A 26,320-nucleotide genomic window follows, 5' to 3' on the forward strand; every position below is an offset into this window, starting at 1 on the left:
TATACTGTAATGAATATAATATTTAAAATCATCATTTTGAAGATTTATGCACTGGAGAAATTTGGCGCCATGTAATGTCTTTTGTTGCCTATCTCCCAGTGTCCGGCAACCTAGCAATTGACAGGATAAGGACTGCTGTCTTTGCATTGTAATATGCAGACTTAGAAAACTACTGTGTAATATATATATTCGAGAAGCTTTTGAGTCTACATAAAGTGTGCTATAACAGCATGTTCTAGAAAAAAACTAATCTCACTTACAGTATTTTAAGACCTGTGTATACAAGGTATGATTAAAAAAAAAATTAATTACAAATTGCCATCACAAAATTATCACATAGAAAGGAAGTTATGTTTTATATATTTTAACTGACATATAAACACAATATTTGATAAAGTCACCTTATCAAACTAGGAATCCTAATTTGGAACATCTCTTGAAAACTGTATTAACTATGTGTCTACAGATACAACTGGTTACATTTGTCATGATATCTGCACTATTTAAATAAGCACAAATGTCAATTACCACCCATTTGGGATAGATTGTTTCTACTCTAAGTACATTTTAAATATGATATTTCCATGTAGAACTCTAAGATCTCATAATGCTGGGTTATTAATAACCAAAATAATACCTAAATCCTTAACGTCATTAGGTTGTGATTCATCACTGGGAGTGAGATTATCTGGAAAAAAGAAAAAATAAAAATAAGTAAAAAGAAGTAGAAAATAATAAAGCTTAAAGACTTCTGAATTCATAGGTTTTGATTTTTTTTGCCTTTGTACAAAACCCCTTATAATTTCATTTTCCTTATATAAATTATATTAATGTTTCTTATTAAAAGTAGTATAAAATATTATAAATTTAAATTCAGTGTTATCAGCATTTTTATTCCTGTCCAGTAACATTTCTTATAACAATAGTCTGTGGTACAGCAAGCAAACTTTTCATTAGTGTATTGCCAAAATTAGCCGTGGATTCAATGTGATTGCATGTAAAATTTAAAATACAGAAAGGCTTAAGAAACAATTTAGAAGTTTATCTGCAATAGAAGGAAATTTCAACATAATAAGTTCTATTTATGAAAAATCAATAGCTAACATCATATTCAATGGTGAAAGACTGAAAGATTTCCCTTAAAATCAGGAACAGTAACAAGATTGGATATCTATGTTTGTCACTTCTGTTCAACGTAATATTAGAAGTTCCAGTTAGAGCAATTAGCCAAGAAAAAATATAAAAAGCACTTAAATTATGAAGGAAGGAATAAAACTATCTGTTCCAAATGATATGATCTTTTAAGTAGAAAAATCTAAAGTTTACACACAGAGACGCATGTGCGCATGCACATAGAGAAAGAATGAGAGAGAGAGAGAGAGAGAGAAACACATACCTGTTAGAACTAATAAATAGATTTAGCAAAGTTGCAGGCTACAAATCAGTTGCATTTCTATTAACTGACAATGAGTAATCAAAAGAAAAAAGAAAAATTAGAAAAACAATTTAATTTACAGTAGCATCAAAAAGAACAAAACATTTAGGAATAAACTTAACCAAGGAGGTGAAAGACTCCGACACTGGAAACTACAAAACGTTGCTGAAAGATGACATAAATGCAAAGATATCCCGTGTTCATGAATTGGAAGACTTAATATTATTAGGATGTTAAAACTATACAAAACAATCTACAAGTTAAATGCCACCCCTATCACCATCATAAATACGCATTTTGCAGAAGTAGAAAAATCTAACATATTATTCATATAGAATCTCAAGTGACTATGGCTAGCCAAGACAGTCTTGAAAATGAAGAGCAAAGTTGAGAGAACTCACACTTCTGGACTTCAAAACATACTCAAAATCTGCAATAATTACAATAGTGTGGCACTGGCATAAAGACAACACACAGACCACTGGAATAAAATACAGTGCCCAGAAACAAACAAACAAAAAAACAAACAAACAAACATTCAGATGATTGTGTACGAGGGTGCTAAAAACATTTAAGTGGGAAAGGACAGTCTTTTCAAAAAATAGTTCTTGTAAAGCTGGATATGCACATACAAAATAAACTTTGATCCTTACCTTATGCCATATACAAAAATTAAGTCAAAATGGATTCAAGAATTAAATATAAGAGCTAAAAGACAAATCTCTTAGAAAACAAAGATTCATGATGGATCTTGCAATGATTTCTTGGATTTGATATCAAAAGCGCAATTAACAAAAGAAGAAAAAACATAAATTGGACTTAATCAAAATTAAAAACTTTTGTTTACCAATGGATACTATAAGTAGAGTGAAAAGTCAATCCACAGAATGGGAAAACATATGCACATTGTCTATCTAATAGAGGGATTACTATCCAAAATATATAATGAACCTCGGAAATAACAACAAAAAGAACCCCAATTTAAAAATAGGCAAAGAACTTAAGTGATATTTCTCTGAAAAAGATACATAAAAGACCAACAAGCACATGAACAGATGATCAGTCACTAGTCATGAGAATAAAATGAAAGTGACAATGAGCTAACACTTCATATATATTAGGATGCCTATTATCGAAATATAGAAAATAACAAGCGTTGGGAAAGAGGTGGAGAAATTGGAACCTTTGTACATCACTGGTGGGAATGTAAAATGGTGCAGGTGCCACTGAAGACAGTATGGCTGTTCTTCAAAAAAAAAACCAAAAAAACCCACACACAGAATTACACATAACTCAGCAATTCTACTCCTAGGTGTATATTCTCCAAAACTGAAAACAGGGACTCGAATAGTTATTCAAATGCTAGTATTCAGAGAACCATATTCGGAATAGCCAAAAATTGGAAACAACGCAAGTGTCTATCAACAGATGAATAGATAAAGGAAATGTATATACAAACAATGAAATATTATTCAGCCATAAGAGAAAATAAAGTTCTGATATATGTTACATGTTGGATAAACCTTGAAGACATTATGCTGAGTGAAATAAGCCAGGAGTTATTCTATTTCTATGAGATATCTGAACTAGTCAAATTCATAGATAGAAAATTGAATAGCGGACAGGCAAAAAAATACGGTGGAATGAGAGATGTCTCTAGATCTCTCCCCTTGAAACAACAATAAGCCGAACATCTAAAACTCAACAAAAAACACCCAAACTGCACACCAGCACATCTGAGTGTGGGATCTGTGCATAAAGCCTACTACAGGTCAGAACCCTGTGTGTTGGGCGGTGGACTGGGAGATAAAGAAGCTGCTTTCGTAGCTTCCCGGAGCTCCCTGTAGGAGGAAGGGGAGAGGCGAAGGCACAGCCACTTCCCTGAACAACCCAGCCTGGAAGTGCCCGGACTTATACATAGCCGGCAGCAGGGCTCAGTCATCAAGGCAGTAAGCAGAGAAGTGGGGTGGGACCGCAGAGAAACAACAGTTGATTTTTACTGACTGTGGTTGCAAAACCAAGGCTGAGCCACAGCCTCCTACCCTCAACCCAGAGAGCCCCTCCTCCAAAACCTTCCGATCAGAACACTGTGAAGTGCCAGGGAAATCTGCGCAAATGCTACCAAAACTGTTGCTAACACTGATAAGGACTGAAACTGAGAGTAGTGAGCATGTTTAAATATCGATCAGAAAATAAAGATGCATTTTTAAAGCTTTATATAAATCAGGGATCTAAGAGGCTTAGACGCCACCCACTGGAAAACAAAAGAAAAGTGCCTTCTTTGCAACAGGCTAAAGAGAGACTTTTATACAATAAATCTTCTTTTCTGGAAAAAAAGCAGAATACATTTCTATTAATGCCCAGGTAGAGAAATAGCCCATTAAACACCATGAACAACCGAGGTGACGAGGCATCTCAGAAAGAAAGAGAAAAATCTCCAGAAAATAAGCTTACAGACATAGAAATATGTGACTTAAATGACAGAAAATTCAGGATGGTACTTACTTCTGAAGAAACTCAATGAGATCCAAAACTCAAATCAACAATTTCAGGAATTGAAAAAACAACTAGATGATCAGAGCAAGGAGACTGAAATCCTCAAAACCAACCAAATAAAACTTCTGGAGATGAAGAACACACTGCGAGAGTGGAAAAATGAAATAGCAAGCTTTGGAAATAGAATTGACCAAATGGAGGAAAGGATTAGTGATATCGAAGACAGAAATCTAGGAAAAATCAGAAGGAAGAAGAGAGAAACCGAAGAATGAAAAATAATGAAAGATAAATTCAAAAATTAGCTGATACCTTCAGGAGAGGAAACATAAGAATAATGGGCATTATCGAAGGCGAAGAAAAGGAACAGGGTTTAGAAAGCATTTTCAGACAAATAGTTGACGAGAGTTTCTCAACTCTAAGGAATGAGCTGGAGTTTGGAATTCAAAAAGTCAATAGAACACCCAATTATCTCAACCGAAAAAGGCCTTCACCAAGACACATTGTATTAAAGTTATCAAAAATTACGGCAAAGACAGAATTCTCAGGGCAGCCAGGGAGAAAAAAACGGTAACTTATAAAGGTAAACATTAGATTATCTTTGGATTTCTGAGCGCACACCTTACAAGACAGAAAGGAATAGAATCACATATTTAAGCTATTAATTGAAAGGAACTACCAGCCTAAGATAATGTATCCAGCTAAGCTCTTCTTTAGATATGAAGGAGAAATTAAGACCTTTCCAGACATACAAAAATAGAGAAAATTCTCTACTATGAGGCCTGCACTACAGGAAATACTAAAAGGCATCAGTTCATCTAAAACAAAATGACAAAAAAAAAAACCAAACCATAATTACGAGTAAAGTGACTATCAGGCAAATAGAAGTAGAGGATTGCAATCCTTACTAAGAATAGGGTATTATAATTTTATATAATAAGAAAAGAATTGTTATAACAAGGTAGTAATGAACGTTCAGCATACATAGGAACAAATTGAGATAACAATGCCTGAAAAGGTGGGGATTCAAAGATACAAATTCACAAAGGGGAATGGAGATAAGGCACGTGCAGAAGAAAATGGATGACTGTATATATATATAACGATCCTTTACACATTCATAATGGTAACCACATGCCAAAGATTTAGAACCGAGTATGTAACATAAAGCAAGAAGGACCAGAGGAAGAACCCACAAAAGCCAACCAAAATAAAGAAAACAGAAGCACAAGGACAAGAAAGCAATGGAAACATCGAGCTACCAGAAAGCAAAAGACAAAATGGCTATAAGAAGACCTCATATTTCAATAGTTACCCTAAATGCAAATGGATTGAACTTGACAATAAAAAGGAACAGAGTTGCAGAATGGATCAGAAACAAAACCCAATCATATGCTGCCCCCAGGAGACACATCTCAGATCCAAAGTCAAATATAAACTCAAAATGAAAGGGTAGAAAATGATATTTCAAGCAAATGGCATTCAGAAAAAAGTGGGAATTGCGGTACTCATATCAGACGAAATAGATTTCAAAATAGAAAAGATAAAGAAAGATGCTGAGGGACACTTCATAATGATAAGGGGAATCATGCAACAAGAAAACATTACACTTATTAATATCTATGCTCCCAATCGGGGAGCCCCAAAATATGTAAAGCAATTACTAAAAGAACTAGAGGGAGAAATGGACCAATTCACTATCGTAGTGGGGGACCTAAATACCCCACTGTCAGATATAGACAGATCATTTAAAAAGAAAATCAATACGAAAATAACATCCTTAAATGACACATTAGACCAACTGGACACAACTGACATTTATAGAGCCTTCCATCCCAAAAAAGCTGCTTATACATTCCTCTCTAGTGCAGATGGAACATTCTTGAGAATTGAGCACATACGGGGACACAAAGATAGCTTCAACAAATACAAGAGGGTTGAAATCATACCAACCATATTCTCTGATCATAATGCTTTGAAACAAGATATCAACTACAGAAAGAAATCAGGAAGAAACACAAATACATGGAGATTAAACAACATGCTATTGAAGAATAAATGGGTCAGAAAGAAATAAAAAGATCAAGAGATACATAGAAGTGAATGATAATGATAGTACAACATATCAAAACTTTTGGAACATGGCAAAAGCGGTCATAACAGGAAAATTCATATCATTACAGGCCTATCTTCAAAAACAAGAGTGAGCCCAAATAAATAACCTAACGCTTCACCTTAAAAAAGTAGAAAAAGAAGAACAAATGAAGCCTAAAGTCAGCAGAAGAAAAGTAATCATCAAAATTAAAGCAAAAATAAATGGAATCGAAAACAATAACAACAAAAAACAATAGAAAAATATATGCAACACAAAGAGCTGGTTCTTTGAGAAGGTTAATAAAATTGACAAACCCTTGGCTAGACTCACTAAAGAAAAAAGAGAAAACACAAATAAAATCAGGGATGAAAGAGGGGAAATTATGACTGATATTGCAGAAATACAAAGGATCATGCAAGAATACTATGAAAAACTATATCACACCAAATATAATAACCTAGAAGAAATGGACCAGTACTTAGAAAAATACAACCTTCCTAGACTGAATCGAGAACTGGAAAATCTAAATAGATGGATCAGCAGTATGGAAATTGAAACAATCAACAAAAATGTACCAAAAAGTAAAAGTCCAGGAACAGATGGCTTCACCAGTGAATTCTAGCACATTCAAAGAAGATATAGTACCTATTCTCCTCAAACTATTAGAAAAAATCGAAGAGGAGGTACTATTTCCTCAACACATTTTATGAGGCCAATATCACTCTGAGACCAAAACCTGGTAAAGATAACACAAATAAAGAAATCTAGAGACGAATATCTCTCATGAACACAGATGCAAAAATTCTAAATAAGACACTAGCGAACCGAATACAGCAACATATTAAAAAGATTATACGCCATGATCAAGTGGGCTTCAACCCAGAGGCACAGGGATGGTTCAACATATGCAAATCGATTAATGTGATACACCACATAAACAAATTAAAAAATAAGAATCATATGATCATATCAATAGATGCAAAAAAGGCTTCGACAAGATACAGCATCCATTTATGATCAAAACACTTAATAAAAATCACTATAGAAGGAAAGTACCTTAACATAATAAAGGCCATATATGCAAGCCCTGAGCCAACATTATGTTTAATGGTGAAGAACTAAAAACCTTCCTTCTAAGATCAGGAACAAGGCAAGGCTGTCTACTATTGCCACTATTATTCAATATAACATTGGAGTTCCTAGTGAGTGTAATTGGGCAAGAGAAAAATATAAAAGGCATCCAAATAGGAAACGAAGAAGTCAAACTGTCACTACCTGCAGATGACGTGATTCTGTATATAGAAATCCCTAAACGCGCCACAAGAACACTGCTAGAAACAATAAGCAAATACAGTAGAGTTTCTGGATACAAAATCAATGTTCAAAAATCCTTACCTTTCCTATACTCTAAAAATGAAGCATCAGAAAAAGAAGCAAAAAAATAATTCCATTTGCAATTGCAACAAAAAGAATAAAATACCTAGGAGTAAATTTTATGAAAAATTTTATGAAAAATTTAAAAATTAAAAGAAATCAAAGATGATACAAAGAAATGGAAAAATATTCTATATTCTTGGATTGGAAGAATCAACATAGTTAAAATGACCTTATTACCTAAAGTATTATACAGATTTAATGCAATTTCCATCGAAAACCCATTGGCATTTTTTAAAGAAATGGAACACAAAATCATCAGATTTGTATGGAAGCACCACAAACCCCAAATTGCCAAAGCCATCCTGAGAATAAAGAATGAGGCTGGAGGAATCATTCTGCCCGACTTCAAATTATACTACAAAGCGATAATAATGAAAACAGCAAGGTATTGGCAGGAAAACAGATACACTGACCAGTGGAACAGAGTCGAGATTCAGAAGTAAAGCCATATTTATATGGGCAAATAATTTTCAACAAAAACGTCAAAAGCATACAGTGGAGAAAGGAAAGCCTCTTCAGTAAGTGGTGCTGGGAAAATTGGAAAGCCACTTGCAAAAGAATGAAACTAGACTGTTGTCTTTCACCATACACCAAAATTAACTCAAAATGGATTAAGGACCTGAATATAAAACCTGAAACAATAAAGTGCATAGAAGGAAACACAGGAACTAAACTCAGGTCCTTGAACTTAAAGAGGATTTTATGTATTTGACCTCAAAAGCAATGGAAGTAAAAGCTAAAATAAATGAATGAGACTACATCAAACTAAAAAGCTTCTGATCACCAAAAGAAACCATCACCAAGGTTAAGAGACAACCTTAAGAATGGAAATATATATTTGCATGAAACGCCTCTGATAAGGGCCTCATATCCAAAATATACAAAGAACTCATAGGACTCAATATCAACAAAAACGCAAACGATCCAATCAAAAAATGGGCAGAGGACCTGAATAGACACTTCTTCCTAGAAGACATACAAATAGCCTACAATTATATGAAAAGATGCTCAACATCGCTAGCTTTAGGGAAATGAAAATCAAAACCATAATGAGATACCATCTCATACCTGTTAGGATAGCTATAAGAAACAGGACAAGTAATAACAAATGTCGGAGAGGATGTAGAGAAAGAGGAACCCTCATACACTGCTGGTGGGATTGCAAATTGGTACAGCAACTATAGAAAGCAGTATAAAGTTTCCTCAAAAAACTAAGAATTGCTCTACCATATAATCCACCAATCCCTCTATTGAGTATTTACCCCAATGACTTGAAAACTCATATCCGAAAAGATATTTGCAGACCAATGTTTATAGCAGCATTATTCACAGTGGCCAGACATGGAAGCAACTGAAGTGTCCTACAATAGATGATTGGCTAAAGAAGCTGTGGTACAATATACAATGGAATATTACTCAGCCATAAAAAGAGATGAAATATTGCCATTTGCGACAACATGGATGGACCTTGAGATAATCATACTAAGCGAATTAAGCCGTACAGAAAAAGTTGAAAGTCAGATGATATCATTTATATGTGGGATATAAACCTAAAAGCAACAAATGTACAGGCCAAAAAAACAGAGACTCATGGACATGGACTATAGACTAGTGGTTACCAGAGGGCAGGGTGGGAAGGTGGTGGGGGGAGGCAGATGGGAGAAATAATTTAAATCATTTCTTTGAGTAAAAAAATAAATTAATTAAAAAAATAAAAAGAAATAAATAATAAAAGAAAAGAAAAAGCAGAAGCCGTGGAAATTGGAGCGATGGTGTCAATCATGTGAGCTTCCTATATGCCAGGTGCTGTGGTGCATCTCATTTTATCTTACCTATTATCCAGTGAAGAAGGCATTAAATCATTTTACATAAAGTAAACACATGAAAGGTTTACTTAACCTGCCAAATTTACATACCTCTTTCTATCTGTGGACTGTGGCAAATCATTTTAGAATCACTATAACACTAGTATAACACTAGTATAACAACCAGAATGACTGTATATATGTCCTTTTCCCTTTTATTACTAAATATGATGAATGACTGCAAATCAACAGACATTCAACGAACTCTTTAGAAAATCATTAGTTATTTAAACGATTTTGAAAAATAAAGCAGGAAGTTAGTAAACCTGACAGATGGGCTATTGTAGGTTTTGTACTGGGGAGAATGGAAAATGCAAAACAAAATCACATAGATGTATCTACCATTTAGTTAATATTTTCACTTAGAGGAAATTATGCCCTTAATTCTTCACTTATTTAGGTAAAAAATCCTATGCTTTAATTTATTGGAAAATGGCTACTCTACATTTTTAATGTAAAAATGCCAACCAGAAATTTATACACCTATGTGAAATACATGACATACCAAGACTGTATGAAAAATACAAAATAACAGCAGAGTTGTTTGTAAATTGTATGTCATACATTTATCATGGAAATAAATATAAGACAGAGTTAATTGCTAAAACTGCTGGTTTTTAATTATTTTATATCATTGATATTTAATGTCAAAGAAATAAAATCTAATAAAGAAAAAGGAAAGGGACACCTTTTGTACCTTTAATACATTCTGGCATCTCAGGCTCCCATACATTGTTAGCACCACAGAAAATTGTGCTGTTGCCTTTAAGGTGAAAACCCTGGTTGCATTCAAATACGACCTCGTCTTTATAGTAATATTTTCTTCCAAATCCTGACACCAGTCTTCCATTTTCGACAACTGGATATTGACATTTGACCACTGAAAAGTAGAGAAATTCCAGAATTAATAAAAAGCTGCTTTGACATAGGCCACTAGTGCAAAGTAGTAATTTCCACTTGGAACCAAGGGAGAAGGGATAGAAGGATGTTGACTTTTTTTTCTTAAAAAAGACTATTCGTGCAATTTAAATCCATGTATGGATTTAAAGAAATCTAATAACCTGTTTCCACCTAGAACAGATCGTCATTACAATTTATTGTTTTCCTACATTCCCCCCCACCCCCATCACTGACTAGTTTTGAGAAAGGTCTGAATACCAGATAACAATTCCAGGGAAGCTGAATAGCAAGTTTTGAACATTTTAGTTCTAGGGATTTTTTTTTTTTCCATTTCATGCTGACACTGATTACAGTTTCCTGCATTTTATAAAGCAGGAAAGACTCTTTTGAGAAGGTAATACGTGAGCTCAAATGTAGAAGTTGGCAAAAAGCTAGCCAGGCAAAGATTTGGAAAAAGAAAGTCCTCAGGTAGCAACAACATGCATGAACTGGGATGTTCAAGAGATAGAAAGGCCAGTGGAGTTAGAGCCATGTTTTCCAAAACTTTTGGGTTATAACCCAGAGATCAAACACCACGTTTTACATTGTAAGCCAGTATATAATCCCACAGGCCTGAGTAAATTAAAAATTAATATTTAGAGTTCATTTTACTACACTCTGGTATTTCCCATTCTACTCTACTTCTCAAGAAGTAAAATGCTGGCCATGCCCTTCTAGATTGATTTCAGGATCCAGTAATGTGTTTGGCAGAATTTGGAAAAAGCACAAAGAAGAATGTGAATGCAGGAGAACATCTTATGAGATTAAATCTGAGCAATAGAAAAGGGCCCATGATGTATAGCCTTTTAAACCAGAAGAGTGCTCTTCCTCGTTGCCTGTGATGTGAATTTCCATCAGGTATCTCTTTCCCTTCACTCTGAAAAACTTCCTTCAGCAATTCTTGTTGTGCAGTTTGGGTAGTGACAAATTTTCTTACTTGAACCTCAAAATGGTTTTATTTCACCTTCAGTTCTGAAAGATTTCCCTTGACAGAGATTTCTAGGTTATATGTTTTATTCTCTTTCAGGACTTTAGCTAATATTATTGTCTTCTAGTTTCCGCAGTACTTCCACAGTTCCTTAAGAGAAGTGAGAAGTCATTACACTTAGGGTGAGGGGGGTGGGTCAATGTAATTTTTTTTTTCTCTTCTCTCACCGGCTTCTTTTACTTTAATTTTTAATTTCAATACTTTCACTATGTTGTATGTAGTTTAGTGAGGATTTCTTTGTAAAATTTTAAAAATTTATCCTCCTTGTGTCACTGAATTTCCTGGACTTGTGGGGTTGTTGTTCTGGTTCAATTGTGGTAAATTTTTGGCCAATTTTTATTCAAATAATTGTCTAGACTGTCATTTCTCCTCTCCTTTCCTGACTTTTCATGTTGATGTAAATGCTGGTAGCCACATTAATGATTTTAAGTTAGTCTTTTACTGGATATAATTTACATACAGTAATATTCATCCTTTTGAGTGTACAGCTGTATGAGGTTTCATAAATGTAAATGCTAACTATGGAATTACTACCAAATAGACATAGGAAAGTTTCATTACTTCTAACATTTCTTCATGCCACTTGGGGCAAACAGGAAATGGGTTAATTTATTTTAGTGTTTAGTTGTTTTTACCATTGAAATCTTGCACATTTATTGTTAGATTTATTGGCAAATATTTAATGTAGTTTGGAGTGCCTGTAAACAGTACTTTAAAATTTTAAATTTCTATCCATGTGTCACAAATGCCGGTATTTCATCTTTTTTATGGTTGAGTATATGAAACTGAAAGCAACAAAGACAAACAAATAAAAACCCATAGACTCAGACAAGATTTTAGTGTTTACCAGAGGGGAAGGTTGGACAGTGGAGTTAGATAAGAGTAAAGGGTGTCCAATATATGGTGACAGAAGGAGATTTGACTTTGGGTGGTGAATACACAATTCATTAATATACGTACGATATATTATTGAATTGTACATGTGAAACCTATATAATTTTATTAACTAATGTTACCCCAATAAATTTAAAAATGCTAAAAAATTATCAATCCACAATAAAAAATGTAAATTTCTAATGATTTATTGCTAGTGTACAGACATAATATTGTTTTCTGTATGTTGAGCTAGTGTAGTGCAACCCTGTAAAATTCAGTCCTTCAAATTTTCCACATAGACAATCATGTCGTAAGTAAACAAAATCTATTTAATTTCTTCCTTTCCAAAATGTATGGCTATTTCTGTATCTTACCTTATTGTACTAAACAGAACCTTAAATATGATGATGAATAAAGGGGTAAGAGTAGACACACTTGTCTTGCTCCTACCTCAGTCGAAAGTAAATTGGTCTTTTACCACTAAGTATAATGTTAGCTGTGAGATTCTTGTAGGTGCCTTTAATCAGGTTGAAATAGTTAGGTCTTCTCTATTTCTCGTTTGTTGATAAATTTTGCCACAAAAAATGATCAATTCTGTCAAATGCTTTTATTGCATAGGGCAAATTATACTGATTAACTTTGAATTTTATACAACTTTATGTTCATGGAATAAATTCTACTTGATTATGATGTAGTCTTAATTTTACACATGACAAGATTTAATCTGTTAATATTTTACTAAGAATATTCTGTTATATGTTCATAATGGATATTGCTTTAATTTTCCTGCAATGTTTTGTCTGGTTTTGGTATTGAGGCAATGCTGTCCTCATGAGATGAGGTGAAAAGTATTCCCTCTTCTTGAGTTTTCTTGAAGAGTTTGTGTAGAGCTGCTATTATTTACTCCTTAAGTATTTGGTAAATTCTCAGTGACAACACAGGCCTGCATTTCTCTTTCTGAGAAGATTTAAGTGTCAAACTTACTGGCATCATGTTGTACATGTTATTCCCATATTATCTTTTAAATGTCTTTAGGATATTTAGTGACTCCTCTTTCTCATTATTGATATTGGCAATCTGTATCATCTGTTTTCTTATTGGACTGGGTATAGATTTATTAAACTCCAAGAACGAGCTATTGGTTTCATCGATTCTACTTTTTTATTTAAATTTCACTGATTTCTATCTTTATTATTTTCTTCTGTTTCCTCATTCAGGGTTTATATTTGCTCTTTTTCTTTAGTTTCTAAAAGTGGAAGCTGAGATTATCGATCTGAGACTTTCCTCTTTCTCTAATGTAAGTATTTCGTGCTATAAATATCCTTCTAAACAATGTTTCTGCTGTCTCTCCAAAACCTGTATATGTTGATATAGCATGTTCATTTTTCTTCAGTTCAAAACACTTTCAAATTTCTTCTGTGGCTTCTTTATTAATGGGTCAGTTAAAGGTGTCTTGCATAATTTTTAAATATTTGGGAATTTTACAGATATCTTTGATTTGAGTTCTACATTCATCTCATTGTGAAAATTCTGTACTGTAAAGAATTTCAATTTTTTAAATTAAAAAATTATCTTATTGTCTATAATATGATAGTAAAGATTGTTCTATATACACCTGAAAAGAAAAAATATTTTGCAGTTGTTCAGTGGTTTCTTTCCTTCAAGTGTCAAATACCCTCCAGTGTGTCCTTGGTTCTGGTCACACTCTCATGCCATAAACATTGTTTTTAAAGTACAGACATATCTCAGAGATATTTGCAGATTTGTTCCAGCCTATAGCAATAAGTGAATATCAAAATACAGTAAGTCACAATTGTTTTGCTGGTGAGGGTCTTGCCTTCAATTTGTAAAAAATGCAACATCTGTGAAACACAATAAAGCAAAGCGCAATTGATCAAGGCATGCCTGTATGTTTTGTTTAGAGTTTTTCAATCTTATTTACTGGTGAGAGGGGTGGCTGGTCTTTTATAATTTACTGTACCACTCCATAACTGTCATGCTACTTGTGTTAAGAGATAAAAACTTTCTTATTTTTAAGCCAGTGTTTGTGCTTTTTATGCTTTCAAGCAAAAAAATAAATAAATAATAATAATAATTACTATATGTATAGTAATTAACAATGTATAAACAAGAATGCTAAGAACCTGTGGGTGGAGAGGTGGGTGACTCTATAATTAGAACTATTTTTGATATTATTTGACCCATATTAAATTAAATGAGAAATTTAACAGGAGAAGCAAGCATATATGGGTGTTTTGTTTACTTGTTAATAAAAGTATTTACAAAGTATTACCATGCTACTTTAAAATGAGAATGAAAGAGTGGAAATAATATTACCTTTACATTCAGGAGGACCACTACTCCATAGTCCGCGACAAATAAGTTTGCTCTCTCCAACAAGTGAATATTTATCTGGTCCCATTGAAGGATTACAGCTATAAATTACTACTTCGTTATAGTCAAAGATAGGCTTGTCATTACTGGTGTATTTTCCATTTGCTATATTTGGAGGTGCTCGACATATAATTTCTTAAAAAGAAAAAAAAAAAGAAGACATGGAAGGCAAATGAAACAGTGAAAATTAAGATAGCATTAGTAATGTCTTGTGAACTGCCTTTAATATGTTCCCTGACGTATTTCTACAAAGTAGTTGTGAATCCAGTATACATTTAGAAGAAAGTTTCTAATATATTATCTCAATTCAAATCATTAATGGAGAAATGAACTTTTAGAAGAAATCTCATTTTCTTAAATACCTATATAAATTTCCTATATAAAATACTTGTATTTATCTGCAAGGCCTTGTTAAGACTGTTAAGACTTCTTCTCATGATAAGAGATGCTGACAATTTAATAAGACAATACGCTTATGTTTAAAAACACACCTCAGTGTTGATTGAGAAATGTTTTATAATTTATAAATATGTCAATCCTAAATCGATGGTCACAGCAATACCAAGATGTTATTGTCTTTTTTCACTTTGATTCTTGAGTTTACAGTGAATTTTTCCAATGGCTTCAAATTGTTTGATAATGTAACAAAATGAATCCAGAAGTCTTCCTTAAAGCTAGATATTGAAGAGACTGAGAAATATATAAAACAAAGCCATAATTCTCACTGTTTGTTTTGGAAATATTTTATTTTTATAAAAAAATATCTTGCATTTGTTGGCATGTATTGAGCTTACGGTTCTTACAAATGGATTGATAAATAAATATTTTAAAACATCTCTGTTTTAATTCCCATATAAGGAATATTATTAGACCTAATCCAATTGCAGGAAAGCTCTGTGGGCTATTTACAATTTAAAAGTGTAAAGGGGTCCCCAAGCCAAAACGTTTGAGAACTGCTGCTCTAAATTTTAAAGAGAGAATACTTACTTTCACACTCTGGGGAATTATCACTCCAATCGACATTACTTCCGGAAAGTTCACAATATAGAATTTTTGTTCCGAGTAAGTGAAAACTAATGGAAAAAATAAAGGATTACTGTGTTCTTATCTGTTATAAAAAGCATACAATGAAGAAAGCATCTATATGGATGTTTTTCTGCATTACAGTAGTTTCAGGGAGAAGTTTCGTACACAACATATATTGAATGTACTAACAAAATCTGCAATTTAATGAAATAAAGAGATTTTGCATTTGCACACACATTGGCCTAGAAGAAAACATCTAAATAATTCTGTCACCTTATTCACTCAGGTATTTGCTGTCTCTGACAATCACATCACACGTTTACTTCTTTGCCTTTCCTGGTGCCATTCTACGCAGTATGGACAACAGCTGAGTAGAAAGATGAGGCCTTAGAGTTCACCTGACTGGTTTCCAGTTCCAGCTCCAGCCGGACTGACTTGTTTTTTCACTTTGGGCAAGTTCTTTAGTGTTTCTGTTTCTCAGTTTCCCCATGTATGAAAAGGGGATAATAGTATAAGCCTTGTGGGGTTGTTTTGAGTATTAGATGAGTTAGCATGTGGAACATGGTGAATGCTAGACAAGTTTTAGGTCTTATTAATATTTTTCAGAATATCTTCCTAAGAATAGCTCAAGAGAACTACTCGATGAAATCTCTGATGATTTACATTCATAGTACTCTCTTCTCCTCTGGACTCTCATTGTAATGATCATGAATAAAACTATTTCTTTGGTACTTCTCATTTACTACTTTCCTTTAACAGCTCTCAGTATATATTGTGCTTCTCAATAAGACTACGACTTTTTGAGGAGAGCATACGTCTTAAAAGACTTTTTGGTATTCCTCAACGTGTGCAACAAACTCTCTTTATAATTATTGACTGGATATTTTCACTTATTAAACTACAAAATAATCAGTGAAACTGCCTATGATTGCTCCCAGATGTCTTCTCTCCAAGGCTCACTCATTGATTCTATACCGTAATATATTAGGAGAGGATTCTGGGATGATGGATGGCAGGATAGGAAACACCAAGAATGTGTCTCCACACCTAGACAACAATTGCAGTGCTAGAATCTCTCTGATGTAACTGGTTTGGAACTCTGGAGCCTGCTGAAGACTTGCAACTTCCAGGAACAGACTTGGATGGGTAGATTTTACTAATTTTGGTCAGTTTCAGCTCTTAGCACAGTGACAGCCACAAAGTCCACTCCCAGAGCAAGCAGCTGTGTGTGTCTTCCTGTAGCAGCTTATAATCAGCCCTAGGGAGTAAGGTGGGCAAAAAGGACTTTGTCTTAAATATGGGAGATCTATGCTCTTATCATCGATTATTCCTTCTTATCACAGAGAAGCAGACAAAGAGTTGGGCAGCCATTGCTGTTACATGTCTCCGCACTCCTGTAAGTCTAATCCTTACTGACTGAGGTGACTTCCAGGGGAATTAAAGAAGCAGCAACTATTGTTCTCTCATTGATTTTTCACTGTATTCCCTTTTGAGAGCCATACATTAGGAACTGGGACATTCAAAAACAACTGTATATGTGAAATAAATTAGAGAGTGACTGCACATGCCCAGAGGAAGGCTCAGAAAAGATCTGAGAAGACCTTCAGTTACATGTCAGGCTGATTCTCAGCACAGAGACATGCTTGAACAATCAAAAAAAAAAAAATACAAACAGTAGGGAAGGGCGACAATATGAGTCCCAGAGTTACGATGTTGTTAGATTCAAATGTCCAGTTCAACAAAAAAAATTACAAAGTTACAAAGAGACAGGAAAGTATGGCTGTTTAAGAAAAAAAAATCAACAAAAATTATCCCTGAAAAAGAACTAAGAGAATATATACTAGACAAAGAGTTTAAAATAGTCACTAAAACTGTGTGTACATTGTTTGCAAGCACTCTTGGTGGCAAACTTGCAGTTTCTGGTTCCACAGTCTTTGTTTTCTTAATGAGTCTGTTCAGCAGCAGATGCAGAGCTGCAAATCTTTGTGATTACCCTGACAAGCAAGACCATCGCTCTCAAGGTTGAACCCAGGGACACAACTGAGAATGTAAGTGCCTAAATCCAAGACAAGGAGGCTATCCCTCCTGACCAACAGCATCTGATGTTTCTGTTCAAACATCTGGAGAAGGGCGACACTCTGTCAGACTACAAAGTCCAGATATAGTCCACCCAGCACTTGGCACCTCACCCATGGAGTCAAATCAATGAGCCTTTCCTCTGCCAGCTACCCAGGAATATAACAGTCATAAAATGTGTGCCACAGTAGTTGTGCTTGCTGCACCTCCGTGCTGTCAACAATTGTAGGAAGAAATGCAACTGCACCAACAACCTGCGACTCAGAGGAAGGTAAAAAGAGGCCTTGCCACCGGCCACTCCATTGTCTGTAGGAATGCCAACTGTGGAAGCCCCAGAGCCCTGGGGTTTCATAAAATTAGAAAAAAAAATACAAAACTGTCTTAAAGATGCTCAAAACACTAAAAGAAATGTAAAAAGTTAAGAAATCAGTATGTAAACAAAATGGAAATATAAGTTAGGAGAAACTCTAAAAAAATTTAAAAAAAAGAATTCTAGAGTTCAAAAGTACAATAACTGAAATGAAATATTCACTAGGGGAATTAAAGGCAGTTTTGAGCAGGCAGAAAGAAAAATCAGCAAACTTAAAGCTAGGAAAATGGAAATTATTGAGTCTGAAGAACAGAGAGAAAATGATTGACATGAACAGAGCCTAAGTGACTTGTGGGAGACCAATAAGCAGACCAATATAATACATATACTGTGGGACTCTTGGAAGGAGAAGATAAAGAGAAAAGGGCAGAGAAAATCTTTGAAGAAATAATGGCTGAAGACTTCCCAAATGTGATGAAAGAAATGAATATAAATACCCCAAAATTCAATTACTCCAAGTAAAATGAACTCAAGGTGACCCACTCTAAGACAGATAATAATCGAACTTTCAAAAGCCAGTAACAGAGAATCCTGACAGTTGCAGGAGTGAAGTGAATCATTGTGTGCAAGAAATCCTAAATAACATTATCAGCAGATTTGTCATCTGAAACTCAGAGGCCAGAAGACAGTGAACTGATAGACTCTAAGTGATAAAAGAAAAAACTGTTGACCAAAAATCCTCTATACAGCAAAACTGTGCTTCAAAAATGAGGGAGATATTAAGAACTTTTCCAGAAATAAAAGCCCAGGGAATTTGTTACAACTAGACCTCAATTGCAAAATGTGCTCAAGGGAGTCCTGAAAGGAGAAATTAAAGGATTCTAGAGAGTAACCTGAAGCCATATGGATGAATAAACATCTCACCGAAGGTACACACATGGGACATTATGAAAGCTAGTATTATTGTACCAATGATTTGTAAATGCATTTTTATTTTCTATGTGATTTAAGAGACTAATATTATAAAGAAAATAAATAGTGTAGATACCAGTATTATAATTATTATTGTAGAGGCCAGAATGACATTTACAACCCAATAGGTTGGTGATATACCTCATGATTGGTTTTCATAATTTATTGAAGTTAAACTGGTACAAATTCAAATTGGATTGATATAACTATAGGAAGTTAAAACTAATCCCCATGGGAACCACTGATTGAATTACTATAGAATATACACAAAAAGAAATAAGAAGGGAACTCAAACATTTAATTAAAAAGTCAACTAACACAAAATTATACAGTAATTCAGGAAATGGGGCAAAAAAGCATTAAGGCAAGTAAGAAACAAATAGCTCAATGACAGAAGTAAGTCCCTCCTTGTCAATAATCACTTTAAATTTAAAAGGACTAAATGCTACATTCAATGTCAGATATTGGTATAATGGATAAAAACAAATGTTCCAACTATCTGCTATCCTCAAAGGATTCAGAAGACATCAACAAGTTGAAAGTGAAAGGATGGAAAAAGATATTCTGAGCAAATTGTAACCAAAAGAGAGCAGGGCTGGCTATACTAAGACAAAATAGAGTTTAAATCAAAAAAATTTACAAGAGACAAGGAGCACAATATATTTTAATAAATTTTTAATAGTATAAGAAGATATAAATATTATAAACAGTTATGTAGTTAATGACAGACCTTCAAAATATATGAAGCAAAAACTGAGAGAGTTGAACGGAAAATGCTCATTTCTCCATAATAGTCATTTCTCTAATAATAGTTGGAGACCTCAAGACCCCAGTCATAATAATAGATGGCACAACCAGACAGAAAACAATGAGGAAATAGAGGATTTCAATAACAGAAGTAACCAAATAGATCTCGCAGACATAGACAGAGGACCATATCCAACAAGAGAATACACATTCTCCTCAAGTGCCCTTGGGACATCTTCCAGGATAGATCATATGTTAAACCACAAATTAATAGTAATTAATCTATAGGTTTTAAAGATAAGTATCAGAAAAGGTATCTTCTCTGACCACAATAGGATAAAGTTGTTAAAACAAAAATATTAACAACAAGAAACTTTCTGAAAGAAAGAGTTCATTAAGACATATGATAGCCAGAAAAAAAAGAACCAGGTCTACCACAATCAGCAGGAATATATGGAGAAGACAAACATGTCCACCGTCCTGTGTCTGACATGGCTTGTTTATAGATTTGAGAAGAAAGATGTAAGTTATTTTGAAAGAATTCACATTGGCTACTGATAAGGGTTTGCAGAAGAAGGATAAGTGGGGTAGTTCTCAAATAGGTCTATAGTCTGTAAGGAAGAAGTGTTTACTGCTTTCAGATTGTTCGTTGGCAACAGTTTGAAAAGTTCATGTGCAAGCAGGATGAGGTGGAGTCTAGTGGTTAGCTATCCACTTTAGATAAGAGGTATAATATCAATAAGAACTCTTATCTAAATACGATGCTAAATAGGTCTGGACATTGATTCAAAGTTTCAACATACATTCAGGAAAGTGAGAAGACTTCCATTGTTTTCAATCCTTCACTGTGTTCCCTGTCTCTTCTTCATATCCTCTGGCCTGATATAATTTAATTAGTACATCTCAGAAATTTCTCTTGCCAAAGTTCAAAATTAATATCAAAAGGTAACACGAAAATCTCCTGCGAAAATTAAACACATACTTTTTAACAACCAATGAGTCAAAGAAGAAATCGCAGGGGAAATAGAAAATACTTTAAATGAATAAAAATGAAAACATATTAAGCCCAAACTCATGAGACACAGTGAAAGCAGTGCCAAGAAGAGAATTCACGGCTATAAACACTTCAAATAAAAAATAGAAGATCTGAAATCGAGAACCTAACTTTACAACTGAAAGAATTAGAAAAAGAAGAAATAACTCCAAAATAGTAGGGGAAAGTAAATAATAAAGATGAGAGCAGATATAAAAAAATTGAGAAGAGAAAAATAGAGGAAATCAATAAAACTAAAAGTAGGTTTTTCGAAAAGATCAACTAAATTGATGAAACTGTAGCAAGAAGGACTAAGAAAAAGAGAAGACTCAAATTACTAAAGTAACAAATAATAGTAAAAAGTAAAGTAAAAAATAATTCTACAGAAATACAAAATTTCATATGATGACTATGAACAATATTATGCCAACAGTTGGATAACTTATTTAAAGTAGGAAATTTTCTAGAAACACAGAACTGACGAAGACTAAATGAAAAAAAAAAAAAGGAGATCTGAGTAGACCTATAACTGGTAAGAAGATTGAATCAGTAATCAAACATCTCCTAATAAAGAGAAGTCCTGGACCTGATGGTTTTACTGGTAAAAAGTACCAAACATTTAAACGGAATCTAAAACCAATCCTTCTCAGTCTTTTCCAAATAACTGCAGAGGAATGAAGCCTTCTGAACTTATCTTTGAGACCAGCATCACCATGACACCAAAGTCAGAGAAAGATACTACAAGAAACGAAAGCTACAGACTAATATCCCTTATGAACCTTGATGTAAAACTCCACAAAAATACTTGCAAACAGAATTCAGCAGGATTATACACCATGGTAAAATAGATTTATTCCTAGAGTGCAAGGGTAAATCAACATATAAAAATCAATCAATGTAGTAGGCAACAAGAACAGAATGAAGACCAAAAGAAACCCCACACGATTATCTCAATTGATGAAGAAAAAGAATTTGACAAAATCCAACACTCTTTAGTAATGAAAATACTCAATAAACTAAGGAAACTACCTTAAGATAGGAAACACCATGCATGAAAAACCCACAGCAAACAGCATACTCAATGGTCAAAAACTGAAAGCTTTTCCTCTAAGATCAGGTGCAATGAAAGATGCCCACTTTTACCACTTGTATGCAACAAAGTACTGGTTCTAGCTAGAGCAATTAGACAAGAAATAGAAATAAGGGCATCCAAATTTGTTAGGAAGAATTAAATATGTAAAAAATTAAGGATTACACACTAACACACACACACACACACACACACACACCTGATAGAATAAATGAATTCAGTAAAGTAGCAGGATACAAAGTTAATATAAAAATCAGTTGCTTTTTTATATCGTTTTACATTTACCTTATAAATGCACATTTGTCATAAATTCCCAATATCCCGAATATATAGTATGAAAAGAGTTTTATAAGACAAAGGCTAGTATTAAGTGCTCAGTACCTCTTTTTGAGATGCTTCACTCCTTTGTAGCACTCTCAAAAATAAGGTTTTCCAACTGTGAGACTTGATCAATAAATATTAAGGCCCAGGCTAACCCGGTCTATTTTTTGTCTGGTAACACCTGACAAAATTATCTCGATGTAAGAATATCTTTGACTGGCAATTCCACCTTACATTTCTATAAGCCCTTTATCAACTCTGAGAGTCGGCCATTTTAAACAGGGTGCACTTTGTTGTTAAGGATAAAGTCGTCATGACTACTACATTTTTAATGCTAATGATAGGCTTATTATTACATATAGCAAGTATTATACAATTTTGCTTTCCTGAAATTTAAATTTCTTCTATTTCATTATACACCTTTTCAGTCTCCATAGAAAGTCGAAGAGTTGATTAGCTACAAGTAAAGTTGTCACAGAGAAAGCAAAGAACCAAAATTATAGGAATCTGTAAGAAGAGAAGCAAAACAAATATTAAATTAGTAATATTTACCTTCTTCCTAAGCAGCAACTTACTTACCCCTCATTGCAAATATAGTGAGCCTGTGAACCAAACTGAAAAGTTCTGTTTACATAGATTATTTGGCCATTTAGGGGTTCTTCTAGCTGTGGACATGATTTTTCTAAAAGAAAAATGTCAAGTTTTTTGTGTCATAATTTCAAAACAGATTTAGATCAAAATCAAAATTCTACATTACTCTTCTGAATTCATGGAAATATTGTCTTTCTTTCATGATAAAAAGCTCAAACTTAAGATTCACATTTGCTCTGAAGACCAATTGCCAAGAATAAGATTCGGGGCTGATTTTCAAAGACATTGCTATTTAAAATCTACATTCTCATGAGAAAACCTTCATCATAACAGTGAAATATGCAGTTTAAAATGTGTGAAGATCTAGAGCAATAAAAACAAAAGTTTTGTTTACTTACTTGTACAAGCCTCCTGGAGAGGTGTCCATGTGTTATCAGGCTGACAAACAGCAGTAGTGGTAAGAAAAGGCAGGATGCGCTTATATCCAAGGCGACACTGATATTCTATTTTATTCCCAGGATCGTAAAGAGTTTTAGGAATGTCATTGAGCATCATAGATTCGAATCTCGGTGGGTCATCACAGGCATCTGTGCATAACAGAATGAGAATATGAAAATAACACGATTTGATCTTCTTCATCAGCTAGGGACTATGGCCTGGTATCAGGGGGAAGTACAGAATAAATGGAAAGGTTGTTGGCAAGATTTTAAATGACTGTTTCCTGCTTTTAAACAAGTGGTGGTAATAGTGGAGGATGTTCTGTGCTTGCTTTAAATAACATACTGGTTTGTTGGGGAATGAGGTGAATTCTCACTCCAGTAAAATAAAGAGATAGCAGCAATGTTTTTGGTTTTAAAATTTATTTAAAGCATGCATCCTTCCCCATTTTTTCTCAATTCCTTTCACACTTACCTCTCCCCGAAGAAGACTTCTATACTATATAGCACTCTGGCCAGATTATTCTTCCACAGTTTGAGACACAAACTGATGATGAATTGTTACTTCTGGCTCAGTCTTCTCTAGAAGGCAAGTTCCTCGAGGCCAGAGATCACATGCCTTCTTTTTCTACTACACTCTGTACCCAGAGGGTGCTCAAAGAATGCTATGGTAAGAGGTAGATTTCAAAAGTCCAAATAAATATGGACTAAAATTGTTCAAAATATAAGACTTCATTTCATATGTTTCATATCAGCAACCTGAGCATTTTATAAGAGAATAGATGCCACTTAAACATCAAATTTTATAACTTTGACATTATTTTAAATATAATTTAATCTTCTTCGCTGATCAATGGACTATACGTGACTTCAGAAGTTCCCTCAGGTGGCTGTGGGCTATGTATCGAGTACATCTCTTTAGTAAAGCTACTATACTGCAGTACTTTTAGAATTTTTTACTTCTGGGTGTTTTATTTTTTTGGTAGTTTTTCCCTCTAGAATAGTGTCACTTCCACCTTAGTAATTCCTTTCCTTTAATTATCTGTGGGCTTGACAACCTAACAAATCTGTTAGAACTATTCTGTAAAATAATGTCATAGAGACACATCAAGTAAAGTACTTGAGGGCTGAAAGAATGCAGAGGCTCTCTTACAAGGTTAAGAATGTAGGAAGAAACAAGATAGATCCATTTTGATCCCTGTGATACCTTCCTGTCTTACTCCCTGGATTGTTCTTACTTCAAATTGAGAACTCTCACAAGTGAAATTTTACTCTTATTTCATATTGTGTTATGGATGCTGAAATTCTCTCTATATACACAGTTCAACATTTCATTTTCATCCTGTTGTGATATTCATCTGTTGGATTAATATTTTCAACATTTCCACTGTACTGACCTTGATATCTGAATGCTCCTCAATCAACTGTCCAAAATAAAGCAAAACCAAAAAGCCAACCCAAAGCCCTAGTAAGTAAAAGTATTGCTTAAAACGAGGATTGGTATAGAAGTGAGGTTTATTAATAACATTACATTTACTGAGTATCCTGAGCCAGATATTCTCACTTTCAAGAGGAAAACAAACCTGGGTTAGAAATGTAACGTATTTCTGTTTAGATATAAATGGATAGCATTATTCTAGAATTTCATGAAACCACGAAGAATGAAATCCAGTAACAGCAAGTCCATGATTAAACTATACAAGTATCTTTTATTTTATGCATTTTGTCTTAATAAATGTCTTGAAAGCATATAAAGAAGATAAGATTCCTAATATGACTTTCATATGCAGTGGTCTGAAGGGAAAAAGAGAAGTCAACTGGCTCGTTTAATCCATTCAACTAATTTGAAGCATTTCTTCACATTAACCTGCACCATTAAAGTCACGATTACAGCAAAGTGCAGAGTTTATCATTTGTTTTGGCAACCAATTGATTACACTAAAATAATTGAGTCCAACATCACACTTTATCTTTTCTTTTTGCACCTTTTTTAAAAAATTCACTTTTTATTTTTCAATTACAGTTGACATATGGTATCATATTACTTTCAGGTGTATGACACAGTGATTATACCTTCATGTAACTTATGAATTGATAACCCTGATAAATCTAGTACTCATCTGACACCATACATAGTTTCTACAATACTACTGACTATATTCCCAATACTACACTCTACATCCCCATGACTATTATGTTAACTACCACTTTTTATCTCTTAAATTATCTCCCCTTCAACCAGCCCCGCAAGCCTCCCCCAAATCTGGCAACCACTGAAATGCTCTCTGTACCTTTGAGTTTGTTTCTGTTTTGATTGTTCATTTACTCTGTTTTCTAGATTCCACATATAAGTGAAATCACATGACATTGGTCTTTTTCTGTCTGACTTACTTCACTCAGCACAATACCTTCTAGGTACATCTATGTTGTCACAGATGGATCGATTTAATTCTTATTTTACGACTGAGCAGTATTCCATTGTATATTTGCATCTCCTCTTCTATCTGTTTATTTATTGATGGATGCGAAGGTTGCCTCAATATCTTGGCTATTATAAATAATGCTGCAATGAACATATGAATGCACATGTCCGTTTGATGTACTGTTTTGGGTTTTTTGAATAAATACTCAGAAGTGGGGTTACTGGGTTCTTCTTTGTCTCTTATAATAGCCTTTGTTTGAAGATTTATTTTGTCTGGTATTAGTATTGCCACCGCAGCCTTTTTTATTTGTTTCCATTTTCATAAAATAGCTTCTCTGTCTCTTTAATTTCAGTCTGTGTGTCTGTTTTGATCCCAAGTGAATCTCTTGTAGGCCATATATGTAAGTGTCTTTTTTTATCTATTTAGCCACCCTATCTTTTGATTGAGGCACCTAACCATTTACATTTAAAGTAATTGTTGATAGATATTTAGTTATTGCCATTTTATTATTCATTTTTTAAAATCCTTTTTCCTTTTTTTCTTAAAGAAGGTCTCCAACATTTCCTATAATACTGGTTTGATGATGATGAACTCCATTAGCTTTCTGCGTCTAGAAAGCTCTTTTTCTGTCCTTTGTTTCTAAATGATAGCTTTGCATAGTAGAGTCATCTTGATTGTAGATTCTTCCTTTTCATCACTTTGAATATTTCATGCCAACCCTTTCTGGCCTGCAAAGTTTCTGTTGAGAAATCAGCTGACAGTCTTATGGGCA

At 33.9% G+C, this 26,320-nt stretch overlaps 1 protein-coding gene across 1 annotated transcript; it reads right to left on the reverse strand.

Moving 5' to 3' along the window:
* LOC120594111 (membrane cofactor protein-like) lies at positions 1 to 23,407 on the reverse strand. The gene is made up of 6 exons (XM_039852119.1): positions 23,087 to 23,407; positions 22,677 to 22,779; positions 15,510 to 15,595; positions 14,466 to 14,657; positions 10,023 to 10,205; positions 1 to 688 (listed from the first exon to the last, which is right to left on the reverse strand). The coding sequence occupies exons 1-6, from the start codon at positions 23,325 to 23,327 to the stop codon at positions 603 to 605; spliced, it is 891 nt and encodes a 296-aa protein (XP_039708053.1). The 5' UTR covers positions 23,328 to 23,407; the 3' UTR covers positions 1 to 602.
* Between the last annotated feature and the right edge of the window lie 2,913 nt (positions 23,408 to 26,320).

This window comes from Pteropus medius, unplaced genomic scaffold, assembly GCF_902729225.1.
Source record: "Pteropus medius unplaced genomic scaffold, Ma_sr-lr_union100, whole genome shotgun sequence".
Lineage (NCBI taxonomy): Eukaryota > Metazoa > Chordata > Mammalia > Chiroptera > Pteropodidae > Pteropus > Pteropus medius.

Coding starts and splice junctions, on each gene's coding strand:
- LOC120594111 (XM_039852119.1), bottom strand. CDS start 23,327: ATGAAGAAGATCAAATCGTGTTATTTTCATATTCTCATTCTGTTATGC. Junction 22,780..23,086: donor TCTCCAGGAGGCTTGTACAA/GTAAGTAAACAA, acceptor TTTTTCTTTTAG/AAAAATCATGTCCACAGCTA. Junction 15,596..22,676: donor CACTATATTTGCAATGAGGG/GTAAGTAAGTTG, acceptor TTTTTCCATTAG/TTTTCACTTACTCGGAACAA.